Source organism: Cotesia glomerata, linkage group LG2 (genome assembly GCF_020080835.1).
Source record: "Cotesia glomerata isolate CgM1 linkage group LG2, MPM_Cglom_v2.3, whole genome shotgun sequence".
Lineage (NCBI taxonomy): Eukaryota > Metazoa > Arthropoda > Insecta > Hymenoptera > Braconidae > Cotesia > Cotesia glomerata.
The window spans coordinates 4,175,347-4,196,970 of NC_058159.1; the positions used below are offsets into that span (position 1 = coordinate 4,175,347).

Genomic DNA, 21,624 nt, shown 5'->3' on the forward strand with positions numbered 1-21,624 from the left:
AAAAAAAATTTAATAGGAATGCAAATAAGTGTTTTAACTTAAATTACTTGGGCTTGCCACGGAATTTACTTCCTCCAGCACCTCTACCTCTTTTTGCCGGACCTTTTTTATCGTCAGCCTGAAAATAAAATTAATTTAGTGATTTACTAGCAACCTTGCAGTCACTATGTGACTGCTGTGATTTATGAACTATAAATAAATAACATTTTACTTTATTAAATAATTACTTTTATTAAATTGCACTGTAATTTCTTAAATATTGACGTCTTTAAAGATATAAGCTCATTTCGATGGTACACTCATCAAGAGCTTTCAATTGAGTACCCACATGCATTTTGATATATTTTTCATATATACATATATATAAATATATGAAAAATTGATGTGGGTACTCAAATGAAAGGTCTTGATGAGTGTAACATCAGGATGAGCTTATATCTTAAAAAATGTCAATAGTTCAGAATACATTTGTTAAATTGCACTGTGCTTTCTTAACTATTGACGTCTTTTAAGATATAAGCTCATCCCGACATTACACTCATCAAGAGCTTTCATTTGAGTACCCACATGCATTTTGATATATTTTTCATATATACATATATACATAAAATATATAAATATATGAGAAATTGATGTGGGTACTCAAATGAAAGGTCTTGATGAGTGTAACATCAGGATGAGCTTATATCTTTAAAAATCTCAATAATTAAGAAGTAATGTTGTATCTTGTCACCTAATGATGTTATTAAAGATATAAGCTCATCTTGATGTTACACTCATCTAGACCTTTCATTAGAGTACCCACATGATTTTTTTTTATATATTTCATATATTTTATATATATGATATTTATGAAATATATAAAAAATTGATGTGGGTACTCAAATGAAAGGTCTTGATGAGTGTAACATCAGGATGAGCTTATATCTTTAAATTTATCAATAATTAAGAAATGATGTTGTATCTTGTCACCTAATGATGTTATTGAAGATATAAGCTCATATTGATGTTACACTCATCGAGACCTTTCATTTGAGTACCCACATGATTTTTTTATATATTTCATATATTTTATATATATGACATTTATGAAATATATAAAATATATGAAAAATTGATGTGGGTACTCAAATGAAAGGTCTCGATGAGTGTAACATCAGGATGAGCTTATATCTTTAAGTGTCAATAGTTCACGAGATACAGGGTCATTTCTTATTTATGTATCTAGAAATAGAGCATTTTTCAAATGTAGCCTAAACACTTATCATCATAAATTGACTACTGGTGGGAATTATATGAAACCTTGAAAAGGCACAAATTCAAGTCAAGATCTTTGCACTGTCACTAAACTCCTCTAAAAAAACCGATTTTATCATATGACTATCCCGGAGACAAAATTTTTCTTATTCTCTTAATAATATAGATAATACAAGATAAATTTTTCAATTAATAAAATAAAAATGGTACTTTTAATAATTACCTTGCGTTTAGAAGGAGTTGTACTAGGAATAATTTTAAAGAACGAATCTAGCCGTCCTTGAGTAGACGCTCCCTTGGCTTTCATGAGTTTTTTGCAGCCATTCCTGATCCTGTCTTCAGCAAACTGTTTATCACCACACATAAACTTAACAAGACCTTCTTCATCGGGTTCTCCCCACTTGAAGTCAATCTCTTCAGCCTTAGTGATCTCTGGATTCCTGAACAGCTCTCTCGCTTCTTTATAGTTCCAGTCTTCAGGTACGGAGTATTTTTTAGTGTCAATATTTTCAAGAATTTTCTCCAAGCACCGATGAGTTTTAATCAGCTCGACAGCTCTTTTCGGACCAATACCTTTGATGCTTCCCGTGTAATCGCACCCCAGCATGATACACAGGTCTATAAATTCATCTTTATTCAACTCCATCTCCGCAAGTACTTTGTCGAGGTGAATTTCTTGCACGGGCATTTTTCTTGCTTCTGAAAAAGTCAATCGACGAAGTAGAATGTTACTACCGAATGTCAAAGCATCCATATCTTCAGTAGCTGTCGCGTATATTTTTCCAGACTTCACTAACTCTGCGCATTGAGCTTCAGCTTCGCACGGAGCCTTGAATTTATTAGTAAAAATAATAATTAATTAGTAAAACTAATAAAAAATAAGTAAAACTATTAATCAATCAATCAGCTAAAAAAATAATAATAATTACAGTAATATAAGGAATTCCCATCAAAGTAAGAAGCTGCTTAGCTTCTGCAGCATGAGCGGTAGTAACTTTTACCAACCGTCTGTTGAATCTTTCAACATCCTCTGCATTACCAGCTTCCTCAGCAGCTTCAAGAGCTTTTTGAGCTTCCTCACGTCTCTCAGCACGTTTTGCCAGCTCTCCACCCTTCAAATTAGGAGGCTTGCCATCAAAAACATACAGAGGCTTAACTCCATTGTCTACAAGTCTGATGGTCCTGTAAAACATTCCCATCAAGTGACTCGTTGTCTCACCATCAGCTGATGTCAGTTGTGCTCCTTCACTTCTCACAGCAATTAAAAATTGGTACAAGCACATAGAAGCATCGATCGCTACTTTACGACCTGTAATTATGACGAATGTTAGTATTATTTATTATGAAAGTTAAGTTAGCCGACATCTAAAAATCTCTAGAAATTTTTTTATTGACAAACTTATTACAGAATAATTAAAAAAAAAAAAAATTTTCATTTGTAAAAAACTTGAAAAACTGTAAGTGCAATTTTTTTTTAATATTTTCTAGTTAATATTTAGTAAATGAAAAAAATATCAAAAAATTTAAAACGTCGGCTAACTTTTGGCATAATAATAAAGTTAGCCGACGATTTTAATTTTTTTTTAATAATTAAATTAGAACAAAAAAATATTTTTTAAAAATTGCACTTACAGTTTTTAAAATATTTTACAAGTGAAATTTTTTTTTTAAATCATTTTTTCAATTCTAAAAATTTTTAAATGTCGGCTAACTTAATTTTCATACTTTAGGCTTATTTATTTATTTATTTATCTATTTATTTATTTAAACACCACTCGGCAATTGTACAGAATATTTACATATGATAGTGTAAAGTGATACAAGGAACCAATATCTATATAAAAGAAATCGGAATCCACATAAACAAATTAAAAAAAGAAAATGAAAGGAATAGTTCAACATAGTTACTATTGATACCAGGAATATTATTATCTTGACAATTTTTTAATCTTAATCAATAAACAAATTAGTCTTAAAAAATTATTCTTAAAAATTGCACTTTCAATTTGTAAAAATTTTTACAAATTTTTTTTTACTGAAAATAACAATTATTTGTCAAAAAAATTATTAAATTAATTTATGAAAATTAAGTTAGCCGACATCTAAAAATTTTTAGAATCTTTTTTATTGAAAAAATTATTATAGAAAAGTAAAACAAAATTTTAATTTGTAAAAAACTTGAAAAATTATGAAAATAATTTTTAAAAAATACTAATTTAATAGAAAAAAAATCAAAAAATTAAAAGCGTCAGCTAACTTTAGTATTAAAATTAATTTCCATCATGTAATTTAATTTTTTAAAGATTTTACCTTCATAATTTATAACATTAATTTAAAGTTAGCTGTCACTAGAGAATTTTTTAATTTTTTTTAACAAAATGCATTTTTAATTTTTAAAAATTTTTATATATCAATTTTTTTGATACTTTTTTTTTTGCCATAATTTATTTTAATAAAAAAATTCTAAAAATGATTAAATATCTGCATCATTCATAATTTATGTGTGTGTCGAGTAAACAGAGGTTAACTTACCAAAATAATTTTTTAATTCACTTTCTTTTAATGCACTAGGTGCAATATCAGCAATCACCTTTGATAAGCCAAGAATACCCATGGCGAAGAGTTATAAATTTAAATATTAATTACTTTCAATGAAATGTATTAATTTAGATTGTAATTATAAAATCACAAACACAACCGGCACCAACAACCAACAACTCACTGTTTCCCGCGAATTTAACAAAAAATACCATCCTCAGAACCCAGAAAGAAGCAAAAAATAATTTTTATTTGACAGATTTGCCACCAGATGGCGCCAGTAGTAATTTTATACTCCCAACTCCAACAAACCACAATTGTCACAGAGTAATTCAAGTCTGACAACAGATGGCTAACAGTCATTGATATATTATCAGCCGAATAAATATGTGATCACATCATAACAATAGTAATAAATAGCTAATTTTGTGATCCATTAACCTATGTGATCACAAGGGTAGGGTGTCTGTCAGTGATAAGTCATAATAAAATGTTTTGTTTAAAATATATATTAATTTAAATTTTTTTGAAGAAATTGGTGCTATTTATATAAAAATATTAATAATTGACTAGTTAATATGTAATCAATTATTGTAGATGACAATAATAATTTTATTGGAGTAATGTACTTGCTGATGAAACAATAATTGATAAGTATTGATATTTTTAGCAGAGCTAGTTGGTTATTTAATAATCATATTAGTAAAAATAATGGCTCAGTGTAAATTAACACCACGTGAATTTATCAGCAATGCATTTTCGCCTCAAATTGGTGCCGTCTGTTCGGCAGCTGCTGATGCTGTCTGTCAGAAAAATAATTTGTCATTTATTGAATTATTACAACCTTTTTGTAATCTTACAACTGAAGGTAATTTTTAGACTTAAATATTTGGCAGTGGTACAGTAGTAAAACAAGTTTACCTAATAGATGCTGTATATTTATAAAAATACCTGCATCTATTATTTACAATACCTCAAATAAATAATCAGACCTCAATGTGCTCAATGATACTAAAGTTAGCAGACATTCAACAATTTTTGACTTTTTGAATCACTAAAAATTATAAGTAAAAAACTATTTTTAAAAAATTGCACTTAAAACTATTCAAATTTAATGAAACTAAAATTAACCGACAGCAAAAAATTTTTATTTTGTTTTTATTAATTGAATTAGCAATAAAAAAATATTTTAAAAAAATTGCACGTATAGTTTTTCAAATTTTTTACATGTGCAATTTTTTCTTTTAATTTTTTTGTTATTATTTTATTAATAAAAAAAATTTTCTAAAATTGTCAGCTGTCTGGTAATTTTATTTCCATCAAATTTATGACACTGAAGTTAGCAGACGTCTAAAAATTTTTTATTTTTTTTATTAATTAAATTACAACTAAAAAGATATTTCTAAAAAATTGTACTTATAGTTTTTCAAGTTTTTTACATGTGAAATTTTTTTTTTAATTGTTTAATTCAAATTATTTCAATAAATAGTTTATTAAAATTAATTTAGCAGATATTTAATAATTTTAAGAATTTTATAACAAATAAATTATAGCAAAAAAAAAATTAGAAAAAAAAATTGACATTTAGAAATTAAAAAAAATAAAAAATGCAATTTTTTAGAAATAATTTTTTGGAGCAAATTTATTTATTAAAAAAAAATTAAAAAATTGTTAAGTGACTGCTAACTTTAATATCATAAAAAGTTTCTATAAATTTTGAAATGTCGGTTAACTTCATTTTCATTCAAATTTTCTACATGTCAAATTTTTTTTTTTAATTCTATTTAAATAATTTTTTCAATAAAAAAGATTTTCAAATGTCGACTGACTTAATTTTCATGTATGCTAATTATTTATTCGTTATAAATTTATTAAAAATGACCAATAACAATAGTTTGATTCCCGCAGGTCACATAAAAGATCCCCAAGGATCAACAATCGCGGTGCGAAATCTCCGTCTGTCAATTCTTGACATTTATGGCCAACCACCCGAGCCCAGTGTGGCACGAAAAATGCTCAATGACTCTGTAAGTTCAGAGCAGTGCGAACGTACTACTTCCATAAGAATAGGATCCACTGACCTGGACATTCCACTGTCAGTTCCTTGGTTCGAATCTTGGCGCGAGATGTTTCTCAACGTGCAATTTCCCTCCGACCATGAATTCACCAAACATTTTTTAGCCTGCATGATCGTCGTATCGACAGCTGATGAGAATCCTTTGGAAAAAATTCAACAAATGGCTGCTCAGTTGCATCAAAGCACTCCTGGAAAGCTGCCAAAATGGTTCAACAACAATGCATTGAGATATTACATTTTAATTTACGACGGAGCTCAGGATGAAAAAGCCAAGTATGTTTTTTTTTACAAGACAAATGAATCATTTATTTGAGAAACTTCACAAGCTTCATAAACTTCAATACATATTTTGTACTCTATTTCATAAATATAATGAATGATTGACGCAGAAAAAAAAATAAATTAATGATGTTATCACCATTTTGTTCGTTTTGGTGAGAAACCCCATAAGTCAATCAACTCTAAATCATCTATAATATTAAGAGAATAAACAAAATTTTGTGGCCAAAGTATTTATATGATAAAATGGGTTTTTATGGTTAAATTTGGTATCGTTGGAAAAGTCGACTTGAATTTGTGCCTTATCAAGGTTTCATATCATTCTCACCAACAGACAATTTATGATGATAACTTATCATTGATAAGTATATAGGCTGCATCCGAAAATGCTCCATGTTTAGATACATAAATAAGAAATGACCTTTTATCTGGTAAACTATTGACATTTTTAAAGATATAAGCTCATCCCGATGTTACACTCATCAAGAGCTTTCATTTGAGTACCCACATCAATTTTTCATATATTATATATATGTATATATGAAAAATATATCAAAATGCATGTGGGTACTCAAATGAAACCTCTTGATAAGTATAACATCGGGATGAGCTTATATCTTTAAAAATGTCAATAATTAAGAAATGGCATTGTATCTTGTGAATTATTGACATTTTCAAAGATATAAGCCCATCCCGATGTTACACTCATCGAGACCTTTCATTTGAGTACCCACATCAATTTTTCATATATTTTATATATTTATATATATGAATATATGAAAAATATATCAAAATGCATGTGGGTACTCAAATGAAAGCTCTTGATGAGTGTAACATCGAGACGAGCTTATATCTTTAAAAATGTCAATAATTAAGAAATTATCTTATATCTCGTGAACTATTGACATTTTTAAAGATATAAGCTTATCCCGATGTCACACTCATCGAGACCTTTCATTTGAGTACCCACATTAATTTTTCATATATTTTATATATTTATAAATATGAATATATGAAAAATATATCAAAATGCATGTGGCTACTCAAATGAAAGCTCTTGATGAGTGTAACATCGGGATGACCTTATATCTTTAAAAACGTCAATATTTAAGAAAGTACAGTGCAATTTGAGAAAAGTCATTATTTAATAAAGCAAAATTTTATTTATTTATAGTTCACAAGTCACAGTAGTCACATAGTTAGGTTGCTAGCTATTATTAATAATAGTAATCAACAATTAAATTTGTTCATGTTCAAATCTTTTTCAGGGACCCTAACTCTATTATTGTTCATCATTAATTCATTATATTAATGCAAACTTAACATAAAAAAATGTTTTTTTGCTTCTCCTGAAAAATGTAGTATTTTTTATGGAGTATCTCAAATAAATGATTCTAAAAATTCTATAAATAACACTAAAATTTCCAGCAAATAAAATATTATTTTATTTTTAGAGCCGAGTCGGTGTTTACAGAGATGAAAAACCTGTACGACGCCAACAATTGTTTCCTCTTACAAATGAACTCCCGACCACCAGGTCAAATGGACGACAACATGTACCTCCCGGACCCTTGGAGCCAGTTCTTAGTAAAATACACCGACTTGACAAGTAGCGACCACAGTAGTAGCCCCCGAACCCCCGCAGATACCGGAGGAGTCAGCGCAATGCCTAATCAAGTGACCAGCGGAACTGATAAGCCTTCCAGCCAAGCTGGAACGCCAGTAGCGCCTCAAAACCCGGTTCTACTATCTCCCGACATCACCGACAAAATATCTCTATCCTCCGAGATCTCCGAAGTAGTATCAATTCCCGTAGAAGTAGCTCAAGAAGTCGTCCCCGTAACAATCCACCCTTTGAGCCCCGACAGCGAAAAGCGCTTCAGTTCTTTCTCAGACTCCACCACAAAATCCCAGTATCAGCCATTAACAGGCTCCCCAATAAACGCCAATGTATGGGCAGACTCTCCAAGTCGCCCGATTGCGCAACACGGTGCAAGACTATCAACCCAAGACCTGGAAAGAATTAGAACCTTAGTAACAGAATTTTGTATAAAAAGCCTACTGCCTTACGTTGAGAAACAAATAGCCCTTTTAAATGACGTTATATCTAATAAAAAAGGCGTAAGCCGATCACTATTCAGCGCAACTAAGCGTTGGTTCGGTACAAGCAAACCCGGAGCTCCAGGCTCTGCGCCAAGTAACGCGGTAATTTATTCCCTAGAATCCTCCGAATTACAATTGCGTCGGCTAGGCGATCTGTGCTTCATGTTCGGTCATTACACGCTAGCCTATCAAGCTTATCACAGCGCAAAGCGCGACTTTGCCGCGGACCAAGCTTGGCTTTACTACGCCGGAGCTCTAGAAATGGCTGCTTTAAGCGCGTTTATGCAAGGAGAAATGACCAGAAAGACAGTAGAGTATATGGACGATGCTATTTTAACTTACTCGAACTCTTGCAAAATGCCTCAGTTCGCAACTCGGGCGACGATCCTCAGCGCAGAGTGTCTAAAAGGCCGTAACTTGTACGGAGACGCTGCCAAGCAGCTGATCCGCATGACCAGCGAAGATTCCGACCTAAGATCGGCTCTGCTGCTCGAACAAGCGGCCTACTGTTTTATTTCTTCAAAAATGATGCATAAGTACGCCTTCCACGCAGTATTAGCCGGTCACAGGTTCTCCAAAGCCGGCCAGAGGAAACATTCTTTAAGATGTTACCAACAAGCCTATCAAGTTTACTCCAACAAAGGCTGGGCTCTCGCAGAGGATCACATCCACTTCACAATAGGCCGGCAAGCGGCTTCACTTAAGCAAGTTGAAGAGTCTGTTAGAGCTTTTGAGAAACTTCTCAGTCCTTCTAGTAAACAGCCGGCTGTTCAGCAGGCCGCTTTTCTCCGTGAATTTTTACATATTAATAATTTAGTTATCCAACAAGTACCCGCGCATTTTAATGGACTTCCAATTCTACCTCTACCTCTTATTGACGGCAACGAAATTAAAGTATTACTAGGACCAGTTTCAGGTGATAAAGATTATGATTTATTTGATCAAGATGACACTGAAGCTTCCTCAAGGTGGTCTAAGTTGGAAGAAACTCTTGTTATAGAAGCTCAAGGCAGCGCTCCGATGATTTTTAAACCTTCTGTAGCGCTTTATTCTAAAAAAAGCAACAATACCTCCAAGCCAAATGCAATTGTTGAGGAGCCTATTTACTTGTCAGTAGAATTACACAATCCTCTGAGGATCTCAATCCCGCTTTATAAAATAAAGCTTATTTGGTCGTTTACTAAAGACGGACAGACTGTTAGTAATGAAACTATGTCTGAAAACTCGCTCAGTGATTTTAGTTCTGTAGATACTAAAGTTGTGGAGTCAATTGTGCTCCAACCGAGTTCTAAATTAAGAGTTATGCTTACTTGTACCCCAACTCAGATGGGCGAGTTAAAGATTCTCGGGATTAGTTATTCCCTAGCGAATGCCAACGGTGCAAGTAATGATCTACCGGTGGTGAATCCTTCAATTATGATTCACGGTAAGCGTTTGTTTGAAATCAGAGGACCCAAATTGAAGAATGTTAAAGAAAAACCTGACGCTATTTTTTACGGAGTTGATTATAGGCTTGATATTAATGTTGTTGACAAAGCGCCTTTTATGCAAGTTTCTTTTACTAAAGTAACTACTGATATGCTGTGTGGAGAAATGCAACGGGTTGAAGTTACTCTTAAAAATATTGGAAGCGCTCCGTTGAATAATATTTTTGTCGGGTCTACTGATGCAAGGCTATTTTGTTTAGAACGGGGATTAGATTCGGATATTAGCAATAATTTAGTAAAAGAAAAAAGTAATTGTGTAACGAAAATTCAATCAAAGGAAATTTTTGTTGGAGAAAGTTTAAAAGTTCCTTTGTGGATAAGAGCGCCTGCTGAAAAGGGTAGTCATAGATTAGACTTGTTATTTTATTATGAAAATTCGCGAGGTAAAAGCACGCCAAGGTACCGAGTTTCGAGACACTCTTGGCAATTACAAGTGAGTAATTCTGTTGAGATAAAAACAATTGTAAGACCTAGTGCTGTTACTAAGGACCATTTGCCGACGATGAATTTGGTGGTGCAAGTGAAAAATAGTAACCAGTCTCATGAGCCTTTTCGCAATGAAGTTACTTTGACAAAAATGTCGCTTAAAAGTGAGAGCTGGAAATTGGTAGCTCCGGTGGTGGACAGTTTTAAGTATAGAATTCAACCGCAAGAAACTTGTCATTTGTTGCTGAAATTATCGAGAAGGTTTAATGATGAGAGTGTGTGGTCGGATGTCTCGCTGAGTGAAGTAGATGAAGTGAAGTCGATAGCTAATACTCCTTATGCGGAGTTTGTGGAGAAAAGATTTAGTTCTCAGGAGGCGGGGGAGAGTAATCAAATTCTAGGTTTTAATTCGCCGCTGGTGGATACAGTTAAATTGGGAGCTACGATGATCTTGAGATGGCGGGCTAAGGTCATGGAAGGAGAGACGGTGGTTAGGGAGACTACTGGGCAGCATCATGTTGATTTGGAGCTGGTTAATAAAATGTACAAGCATCCGGAAGATGCTTTGACGGAGCCGAGTGAATATTCGACGAGGTTGAAGATCTTTGGGCCTGATAGGAATATTCCGGATTCGAATAGTGTTGTTAAGAAAGACGCTGTGGATGAAAGCGAGCTGCAGAAAAATGTTATCACGTATTCGCTTGGACATTCGAGGGAAATTGGGCATGAGTTTGAGAGAAATCAGATTTGTATTGTGCCTGTTACTTTGAATTTGCAGAATAATTCGCAGTCGAAGGTCTATGTGCAAATAAAAACTATTGGAACTAGTAGGTGAGTCTAGATATTTTTTTTTATTATCTATATTATTAAGAGAATAAAAAAAATTTTGTCTTTAAGATAGTCATGATAAAATCGGTTTTTTAGTGAAATTTAGTGTAATTGTAAAGGTCTTGAATTTATGCCTTTTCAAGGTTTCATTCTCACCAATAGTCAATTTATGATGATAAATATTTAGGATACATTAAAAAATGCTCTATCTTTAGATACATAATTAAGAAATGACCTTGTATCTTGTGAACTATTGATATTTTTAAAGATATAAGCTCATCCCGACATTACACTCATCGAGACCTTTCATTTGAGTACCCACATCAATTTTTCATATATTTTATATATTTATATATTTCACAAATACCATATATATAAAATATATAAAAAATGCTATGTGGGTACTCAAATGAAAGCTCTTGATGAGTGTAACATCGGGATGAGCTTATATCTTTAAAAATACCAATAATTAAAAAATGACCTTGTATCTTGTGAGCTATTGACATTTTTAAAGATATAAGCTCACCCCGACATTACAGTAATCGAGGCCTTTCATTTGAGTACCAACATCATTTTTTTATATATTTATATATTTCACAAATACCATAAGGTAAAAGACCTAATACCGGAACGACGAAGGGTACATGACTAGTTTTTATTACTTAGAAAATATTCAAATGGTTCATTAGTAATAATAATTCATCCAATCATATCGAATAAACATGTAGTTACACGAAAATAATTAAATTTATCAATTTTGTCGAATTTAATATTAAAAAAAAAAAACATTTTTTTTGAAAAAGTCTAAAAGACCCAGTATCGGAACACCTTAAATGCCTAGTCCCAATACCGGAATATGGTTGACCCAATACCGGAACGATAAATAAAACTAATTTTTTTAATCTAAAGAGTCCGCTTTCCGTAAGCTGGATTAATTAAATAATTAATTAACAAATCATAATACTTTATGTGAATTTTTCTGAATTTATAAAACTAATTTATAAAATGTTATCTTCGACTTAACTTTCGGCATCCTACTACTACCTATAAAAAATTAAGCAGTTAATTCAGAACTCAAACGACATGTATGCATAGTGAAACTAACAATAATTATTTAATATTAAAAAATCAAATAAATTTTTACTAAAAATCCAAAAAAAAAAAAAAATAAACGATTCGAGGCTATACTTGACGACACTTATGTAAAAAAGAAAATTTCAAAACAGAAATTTGCTTTTGTTCTTCAAGTTAAAATTTACGAATATTTGAAGCAATTTTTATAATAAAATTACTTTCTGTATTAAATGTTATTTCACAAAAAATTTTGTTGTTGTGCTTGATGTATATAAACAATCAACACAGTATATCGTAAATGTCAATAAATAATATCAATATGGCTGACTGTTCCGATACTGGGTATTAGCTCATTTCGGGTGTACCAATAGACGAACAGTAAATTTTAAATAACAATAGGGTCTTTTTTGTATTATCAATTAATTGCATCGAATTCTTAGTATTTGTATCAATACATAAAAAAAAAATTTTAGTGAAAAGTATTTCCATTAGGTTTCTATGAGCTTAAGATCATCGAGTGATTTCTTAGCAAAACCATTAAGAGACCTTGATAAGTCAGAAATCTAAGACTATTGACATCATTAACATTTTTTTTTTCAATATTTCAAATATAATTTAAAGTTTCATTCATATTTTATTATGTAAAAAAAAAGATTGAGGTTTCTAATAAAGAAAAGTTTGTTTGATTTGATTAAGTACGAGATAAAATATAAAATAATAATTGTCAAATCGTTCCGGTATTGGGTGTTTTACCTTATTTATATATAAAATATATAAAAAATGCGATGTGGGTATTCAAATGAAAGGTCTCGATAAGTGTAACATCGTGATGAGCTTATATCTTTAAAATTATCAATAATTAAGAAATGACCTTGTATCTTGTAAACTATTGACAATTTTAAAGATATAAGCTCATCCCGATGTTACACTCATCAAGACCTTTCATTCAAGTACCCACATCATTTTTTCATATATTTATATATATGTATATATGAAAAATATATCAAAATGCATGTGGGTACTCAAATGAAAGCTCTTGATAAGTATAACATCGGGATGAGCTTATATCTTTAAAAAAGTCAATTGTAAAGAAGATACAGTGCAATTTAACAAAAGTCATTATTTAATAAAGCAAAATTTTATTTATTCATAGTTTACAAATCACGGCAGTCACATTTGTGACTGCAAAGTTGCTAGTATTGTTTAGTCTTTAAATTATTTTATTGTAAATAAAGTAATTGAAAAGATTTTATTGATGATTATTGCTAAAGTACATAAAAAAATCAGTTCAATGAATATTTAATTGACGTTTGACCGATTGTTAAAGATAATAAATTTATAAATTAATTTAAAATATTTAATTATTGATGAATTAATGAGTAATTAATTTCTTACAGTCAATTATACTTGCCAAGTGTAAAATCACAACTCTATGTACCTCAAGCATCAACATACTTTCGTTACGCACGACACACAACGATCTGCTGTCAAATAGAGTCTTACAAGCGACACTCAGTTAAATTGCAAGCAGTAATATCATCTCCTGGTACTTATGACTTAGCGTCGCGGTTAGATCTATCGGCGAGACTCGAGCAATTTGATAACTTTGTACCTCAGAAGTGGCGCCTGGAAAGCGTTTGTACAGTTAGCGAAGTTCATTCATAAATCTTTATATAATACCTAGACAAATAATAACAATAATAATAAATAAAATCATTCCTCAATTAAAATAAAGTCAAGTGTAAATAGTTTTAAATAAATCGGAATATTTTAATCAAGACATTGGCATCACCAACATTTTTTTTACAAACCAATACTCGCACATGCATTTTTACAATTGTTAAAGTTTGACCGCTTTTTTATATCAGTTAATTACGCTAATCACCAATTATTATCCATTGTTTTAATATTTTATTATGTAACTAGATTATTTAATATCAAGTGAGCTAAGATCTACTCCAGCCAAATGTTTTAGTCACTGATAATATTAAAAAAAATAATAATAATAATAATAACAATATAACATATCGTTTGAATTGAATTGCATACTAATAAATTAAATTTATTTACACTTAAAAATATTTGTATAAAATATATATTAAGTAATATTGTTACATTATTATTATTAAATAATTTTATGTATCTAATTATAAAATTAAATTATAAAAAAGGTTTATAAATAATATATATTTAGTATAAATATATATATTTAAGGAGTATTATAAATTTGAGTATGTTGTAAATTTTGTCACATACTTCCATTGTAAATAACAAACTAAAATAAATAGAATTTACTTGTCAAAGCGGTAGTTTATTTATTTACTCATTAATATATTTTTTAAGAAATGACATTCTAACTTGTGAACTAATTATCAATAATTAAGAAATGAGCTTGTATCTTGTGAATTATTGACATTTTTAAAGATATAAGCTCATTCCGATGTTACACTCATCAAGACCTTTCATTTGAGTACCCACATCAATTTTTCATATATTTATGTATATTATATATATATGTATATATGAAAAATAAATCAAAATGCATGTGGGTATACTCAAATGAAAGCTCTTGATGAGTGTAACATCGGGATGATCTTATATCTTTGAAATTATCAATAATTAAGAAAGGAGCTTGTATCTTGTGAATTATTGACATTTTTAAAGATATAAGCTCATTCCGATGTTACACTCATCAAGACCTTCCATTTGAGTACCCACATCAATGTTTCATATATCTATGTATATTATATATATGTATATATGAAAAATAAATCAAAATGCATGTGGGTATACTCAAATGAAAGCTCTTGATGAGTGTAACATCGGGATGATCTTATATCTTTGAAATTATCAATAATTAAGAAAGGAGCTTGTATCTTGTGAATTATTGACATTTTTAAAGATATAAGCTCATTCCGATGTTACACTCATCAAGACCTTCCATTTGAGTACCCACATCAATGTTTCATATATTTATATATTTTATATATATGTATATATGAAAAATATATCAAAAATGCATGTGGGTACTTAAATGAAAGCTCTTGATGAGTGTAACATCGGGATGATCTTATATCTTTAAAAATATCAATAAATAAGAAATGACCTTGTATCGTGTGGACTACTGACATTTTTAAAGATATAAGCTCATCCCGACGTTACATTCATCAAGACCTTTCATTTGAGTACCCACATCAATTTTTCATATATTTATGTATATTATATATATGTATATATGAAAAATATATCAAAATGCATGTGAGTATACTCAAATGAAAGCTCTTGATGAGTGTAACACCGGGATGATCTTATATCTTTGAAATTATCAATAATTAAGAAATGAGCTTGTATCTTGTGAATTATTGACATTTTTAAAGATATAAGCCCATTCCGATGTTACACTCATCAAGACCTTCCATTTGAGTACCCACATCAATTTTTCATATATTTATATATTTTATATATATATGTATATATGAAAAATATATCAAAAATGCATGTGGGTACTCAAACGAAAGCTCTTGATGAGTGTAACATCGGGATGAGCTTATATCTTTAAAAATGTCAATAATTAAGAAATGAGCTTGTATCTTGTGAATTATTGACATTTTTAAAGATATAAGCTCACTCTGACATTATACTCACGGAGACCTTTCATTTGAGTACCGACATCAATTTTTCATATATTTATATATTTTATATATATTATGTATATGTATATATGAAAAATATATCAAAAATGCATGTGGGTACTCAAATGAAAGCTCTTGACAAGTGTAACATCGAGATGAGCTTATATCTTTAAAAAAGTCAATAGTTAAGAAAATACAGTGCAATTTAATAAAAGTCATTATTTAATAAAACAAAATTTTATTTATTTATAGTTCACAATTCACTGCAGTCACGTAGTGACTGCAAGGTTGCTAGTGTTTTAATTTTCACATGTGGAAATTTTTATTAAATTTCTTTTATAACAATTTAATTGCTAAAAAATTTCTAACGTCTGTCAGCAGTTTTATAATTTTATTTAAAAATACTTACCTATCATATGAAATTATCCTTGAAAAAATTAGCCGGTAAAATTATTCAGATAGTGTTTGACGTTTAATGTATACCGACAGTGAGATAGTAGTTTTCTCCAAGCAAGTGACTGAAATCTAAATAGTGTACCACACCGAATTTTTAATCTCGCTCATGGAATATTTAATCAACAAACAAACTAACAAGTCAACTGTAGTTCAACAGCTAGATAATTATTATTTAAATTATAACAAATGAGCCAACAATGTTAAAACATAAACAGAAGCCTTGAGATAGTTATTACGTTATTCTCTATGAACGTAATAACCTCTATACGTTCTACCACTATTTATTATTTATTGAGTAAGTTTAAATAACAGAGTTGTAACTATGGGAAATTATGTAGGAAATATAATAATATGGTACGTATATATTTTTTATTACAAACATATTTATTTTATTTAGTTTTAATAATTTATTACTTGTTGCAGTGTCCTTGTAGTGCTGTCAATAGGAGTAATTTATGGCACGACACAAATAGTTAAATCATTAACTGAGAATCAACACGAGTTACTGAATTCCGGTTCATACAATTGGATTATCAGGTTGAGTCTTAATTTGTTAGGATACACAACTATTTTATTACCTGGATATTTAGTGTATAAATATGTTAGGCACAGCAAGTACCTGCAGAGAGCTGGTAATTATTATATTATATTTTAACTAGTTTATATTATTATTATTATTATTATTATTATTATTATTATTATTATGATACTGAAATTGAGAAACAATTGATAATTTTCAGAAAATGTTTAACAAAAAAAAATTATGACACTTAAGTTAGCTGTCACGACCATTTTTTAATTTTTTTGAACAAACAAATTTATTCCAAAAAAATATTTTTTTAAAATTGCATTGTTTAATTTTTAAAATTTTCTACTTGTCAATTTTTTTTTCTAATTTTTTTTTTGCTATAATTTTTTTGTTACAAAAATTCTTAAAATTATTGAGTATCTGGTAAATTAATTTTTCAAGAAAAATTTATTCAAAAAATTCCATCTTTACATGCTCTAAATAATTATAAGTGCAATTTTTAATAAATAATTTTCTAGACCTATTTTATTGTTCAAAAAAAGTCTCAAAATTTTTGTATTTTTTTGCATTGAAAAAACTTACAAAAAAATTGAATTAAAAAATTTTACATGTAAAAAATTTTAAAAATTATGCGTGAAGTATTTTTTTACTTGTAATTTAATTGATGAAAAAAACAAAAAATTGCTAAACGTCGGCTAATTTTATTATCGTAATAAATTTTTATTACTTTTATGATACTGAAATTGAGAAATATCTGAAAATTTCTAAAGAAAAATTTATTTAAAAAATTCTATTTTTAGAGTCTAAAAAATTATAAGTGCAATTCTTTATAAATAATGTTCTAGACCTATTTTATTATTAAAAAAAAAGTCAAAAAATTTTCAAGTGTCTGCTAATTTCAATGTCATTTATTTATGAGATTAAATTTAGCTGTCACTTGACAATTTTTTAATTTTTTTTTAACAAGCAAATTTATTCTAAAAAATTATTTTTTAAAAATGACATATTTAATTTTTTTAAATTTCTAAATGTCAATTTTTAACTTTCCGCTAAGAAAATCGAAGATTTTCAAAATTCGGGAAGTTATTGGTTTCACCCCGTTTTGCGAAAAATGAGTTTTTATCAGATCTCGACGTTTTAAGGTAACCGGAAGCTTTCCTGACTATTCCCGCGATGGTTTCCGTGCGGCTGTATGTATGTGTGTATGTATGTAAACTTCTTATAACTTTTGAACGGCTTCACCGATCGGATCGAAATAGGTGGCGATCCAAAGAGTATCATTGCCATTAAATTTCGTGAAAATTTGAATCAATTCGGTTAGCTAGATTTTGAGAAATCTCAAAAATAAAATTTTCAAAAAATCGTTTTTTTGGAATAACTTCTCAACGGTTGCACCGATCAATTCCAAAAACTATTCCGCTCTTGAGTTTGAAAAACTACGTCGATTGCCACCAGTCCCGTCAAAATCGGTTGATTCGTTCGAGAGTTATCGAAAACGAAAAATTTCAAAAAAAGTGTTTTTTTGGAATTATTTTGAAATTTCTTGTTCGATCGATTTAAACTTAAAAATCCGTTATGAGGATTCAAAAACTGCGTAAAAATCGGTTCATTCATTCAAAAGTTATTGCGGTTTGAAAATTCAAAAAATAGTGTTTTATCAAACTTCTATAAGACTTTTGAACTCGAAGAGTTCAAATGCATAAAGAAGCTATCTCTTTGAGCTCGGAGAACTCAAAATAACACAGAAATTGTACGTCTGAGCTCGAAAAGCTCAAAAACAAAATAAGTGAAATGTTGAGCGTTTAGGTATGGAGTTAGCGGGAAGTTACAGAGATGGCCTTTAGGGTCAACCGTTTTCCTAATTTTTTTTTTCTAGTTTATTTTGCCATAATTTAACTGTTACAAAAATTTCAAAAATGATCGAATATCTGCTTAATTAATTATGATAATTCATTTTAATGATTATTGTTTCAGGAACTGGAGTTATATCAAAACTAGTCCATAGATGTATTTCAGGCGGCGGAGAATCCGGCCTATTTGATACAACTGATTACATTCCTGCGCCAAAAGCTAGTCAAGAGCAGCGTTTCATTAAAAATGAAACATTTTTATTATTATATTGTTTTTCAGGTTTACAAATAAGTTATTTGACATGGGGATACTTTCAGGAAAAAATAATGACTCAAGTAAAGTCTTAATTTTTTACGATTAAATTTTTTTTTGAACTTCAAATTTATAATATTAATAATAATAATATATTTTCAGGAATATGTTAATTCAATTGGCGAAAAAGAACACTTTAAAGATTCGCAATTCTTAGTATTTGTAAATAGAATTCTCGCTTTTACAATATCGGGCTTGTATTTAATTATCAGAAAGCAGCCACGTCATATAACGCCACTGTACAAATATTCTTATTGTTCTTTGTCTAATATTTTAAGCAGCTGGTGTCAATATGAGGCACTTAAGTTTGTTAGTTTTCCTACTCAGGTAAAAAATAATTCAAAAATACTGTCTATGAAAAATAAATAAATTCAATGAAAATTAATTGAGCCGACATTTAAAAATTTTTAGAAATATTTTTTCATTGAAAAATTATTAAAAAATTTCATTTGTAAAAAACTTGAAAAATTACAAGTGCAATTTTTTAAAAATATTTTATTGTAATTTAATTAATGAAAAAAAAAATAAAAACGTCGGCCAACTTTAGTATTATTTAAATTAATTAATAATTTTGGACTAGGTATTAGCGAAAGCTTCTAAGATAATTCCCGTGATGATAATGGGAAAATTAGTATCTCGTAAAACATATGAGTACTACGAATACGTGACAGCCGGTTTGATTTCCCTCGGTATGACGCTGTTCATGCTTGGAAGCACCGAAACAGTTAATGGTAGCTTTATCTTCATTACTGTATCATTTTCTTCTTAATAAAATCAAGCGCAAATTATAATTTAGGTATATAATAAATTATTTGCAGATAAAGTAACAACTATATCAGGTGTAATTTTACTTGCCGGTTACATGGTACTCGACAGTTTTACAAGCAATTGGCAAGAAGCAGTTTCTAAAGAATATGGACCAACTAGTATTCAAATGATGTGTGGAGTTAATTTATTTTCCTGTTTACTTACAGCAACGTCATTACTCCAGCAATCTGGATTTACACATTCTCTCTATTTTCTTATCAAGGTATTCCACTCTTAATTTTTATTAATTATGTTTTATTATTATTATTATTATTATTATTATTATTATTATTATTATTTTATATTTTTTAGTGTTATTGGCTCTCCACTCTAATACAACAATTTTCTTTCTAATTTTTCGTAATATTTCGAAAAAATAATTCAGACGGCCCAATTAAAGAAAAAATTGTTATATTAGACTGGACAGCCAATAAAACTAAAAAATATAAAGTATTATAAAAACCAGTCCTTAGAAAAAAATAAATATCGAAATTATTATTATTATTATTATTATTAATTAATTAATTAATTAATTAAAAATTAATTGCGCTCTGTAAAAATGTCAATATTAATATTAACTCAAGATAATTAATTAGCCACTTGCAATTTTATTTTCAACTGATTAATTTTAATTTAAAATTTAAAATTATTAATTATTATATTTTTTTCAGTTCCCATCTTTTCTGATAGACTGTCTACTCATATCAATATGTTCCGCGACCGGACAATTATTTTTATTTTATACAATAGCGCAATTTGGAGCTGTTACATTTTCAATTATCATGACAATACGCCAGGTAATTTATTTTTTTTATATTTTACACGGAAAGAACAAAATGACACTAGATTATATCTAGTGTAATCTTACGGGGTATAACCAAAATAATTACTGAGTAAAATCGGAGATTACACTGAGTATAATCCAAAAATCATTTAGTATAATCTGGATTATATTTGCTATTATCTATTATCTAAAATTTTTTTTTCCACGTATCTAATAAATCTTTAATAAATCTTATTTTTTTTTATTATTATAGGGCCTCGCTATTTTGTTGTCCTGTCTGATATATCAACATCAAATAACGATATTCGGAATTATTGGAATATTTATAGTCTTCGGTTCAATATTTTTACGGAATTATTGCCGCAACAGGCTGCGAGCGTTGAAAAAACATCGAGCTGAGAATATAAATATCAAAGATTAATTATTAATAAAATTAATAATAATATTCAGTATAGTATAAATTATTTTTCATTAAATTAACTAATAGTTAACAGCAACAGAAATATTTTTATAATTTAATCAAGCTTTTGCTTAATTGAAAATTCTCTGTATTATTTACGGAGTTTATTTAAATTAAGCTGACAATAATAGAATATTCAATCAATGGTATTTTATAAAAACGTACTTAGTCCTTTAAAAAACATAGATTACCTGTTTATCTAGTTTTTTTTAAAATATATTTTTTAGCTGAAAATAATGTACAAATTTTATAAATTTATTTTCTATTTCTATTTATTTATAAAAAAAAAAAAAAAAAAAAAAAAAGGCGCCTACTAAGCAGAACAATCGTGCAGAATGATTGAAGATAGGAATAAGCAGAGTTGATTCGCAATTTAGGCATTAAATTTTATTTAAAATGATTTTTATTAGCCAATTGATAATGAATTAAAAAATAACATGCACATGACATGTTTGTAAAGTAGATACAATAATATGATAATTGATCATTTATCACTAATCATTAATCATTAATATCAAATAATATTTTTTATTTTTTAAATAAAAATCAAACCAGCTATATTAAGTTATGTAAATTCATTTCAATAAAATGGAATATTAATGTTATTGATTAATAACTCATAGTTTATTCGACGATATATTACACTTGCACACAAATAAATAAATTAATTAAATAAAACCAAAAGATAAATAATAAATTAATAATAACAATAATAATAATAACA

At 28.9% G+C, this 21,624-nt stretch overlaps 3 protein-coding genes across 3 annotated transcripts; 2 read left to right on the forward strand and 1 right to left on the reverse strand.

Moving 5' to 3' along the window:
- Positions 1-36: 36 nt before the first annotated feature.
- Positions 37-3,992, reverse strand: LOC123259442 (flap endonuclease 1). The gene is made up of 4 exons (XM_044719978.1): positions 3,790-3,992; positions 2,187-2,566; positions 1,481-2,086; positions 37-118 (listed from the first exon to the last, which is right to left on the reverse strand). The coding sequence occupies exons 1-4, from the start codon at positions 3,869-3,871 to the stop codon at positions 44-46; spliced, it is 1,143 nt and encodes a 380-aa protein (XP_044575913.1). The 5' UTR covers positions 3,872-3,992; the 3' UTR covers positions 37-43.
- A 154-nt stretch (positions 3,993-4,146) lies between these two features.
- LOC123259410 (trafficking protein particle complex subunit 8) lies at positions 4,147-14,103 on the forward strand. Its single transcript, XM_044719912.1, has 4 exons — positions 4,147-4,663; positions 5,704-6,145; positions 7,606-10,998; positions 13,467-14,103. Exons 1-4 carry the CDS (start codon positions 4,507-4,509, stop codon positions 13,732-13,734), a joined length of 4,260 nt encoding a protein of 1,419 aa, XP_044575847.1. The 5' UTR covers positions 4,147-4,506; the 3' UTR covers positions 13,735-14,103.
- A 2,083-nt stretch (positions 14,104-16,186) lies between these two features.
- LOC123259436 (adenosine 3'-phospho 5'-phosphosulfate transporter 1) lies at positions 16,187-21,505 on the forward strand. Its single transcript, XM_044719971.1, has 8 exons — positions 16,187-16,511; positions 16,581-16,789; positions 18,661-18,872; positions 18,952-19,176; positions 19,430-19,580; positions 19,668-19,879; positions 20,328-20,453; positions 20,694-21,505. Exons 1-8 carry the CDS (start codon positions 16,480-16,482, stop codon positions 20,859-20,861), a joined length of 1,335 nt encoding a protein of 444 aa, XP_044575906.1. The 5' UTR covers positions 16,187-16,479; the 3' UTR covers positions 20,862-21,505.
- Positions 21,506-21,624: the final 119 nt, after the last annotated feature.

What these genes read in the sequence shown, in the direction of transcription:
- LOC123259410 (XM_044719912.1), top strand. Translation starts at nt 4,507, where the DNA reads ATGGCTCAGTGTAAATTAACACCACGTGAATTTATCAGCAATGCATTT. An exon ending in TTGTAATCTTACAACTGAAG is followed by an intron (nt 4,664 to 5,703) that starts GTAATTTTTAGA and finishes TGATTCCCGCAG; the next exon opens with GTCACATAAAAGATCCCCAA. An exon ending in GCTCAGGATGAAAAAGCCAA is followed by an intron (nt 6,146 to 7,605) that starts GTATGTTTTTTT and finishes TTTTATTTTTAG; the next exon opens with AGCCGAGTCGGTGTTTACAG.
- LOC123259436 (XM_044719971.1), top strand. Translation starts at nt 16,480, where the DNA reads ATGGGAAATTATGTAGGAAATATAATAATATG. An exon ending in AGGAAAAAATAATGACTCAA is followed by an intron (nt 18,873 to 18,951) that starts GTAAAGTCTTAA and finishes ATATATTTTCAG; the next exon opens with GAATATGTTAATTCAATTGG. An exon ending in TTGTTAGTTTTCCTACTCAG is followed by an intron (nt 19,177 to 19,429) that starts GTAAAAAATAAT and finishes ATTTTGGACTAG; the next exon opens with GTATTAGCGAAAGCTTCTAA.
- LOC123259442 (XM_044719978.1), bottom strand. Translation starts at nt 3,871, where the DNA reads ATGGGTATTCTTGGCTTATCAAAGGTGATTGCTGATATTGCACCTAGT. An exon ending in TGAATTAAAAAATTATTTTG is followed by an intron (nt 2,567 to 3,789) that starts GTAAGTTAACCT and finishes TCATAATTACAG; the next exon opens with GTCGTAAAGTAGCGATCGAT. An exon ending in CAACTCCTTCTAAACGCAAG is followed by an intron (nt 119 to 1,480) that starts GTAATTATTAAA and finishes TTTTATTTTCAG; the next exon opens with GCTGACGATAAAAAAGGTCC.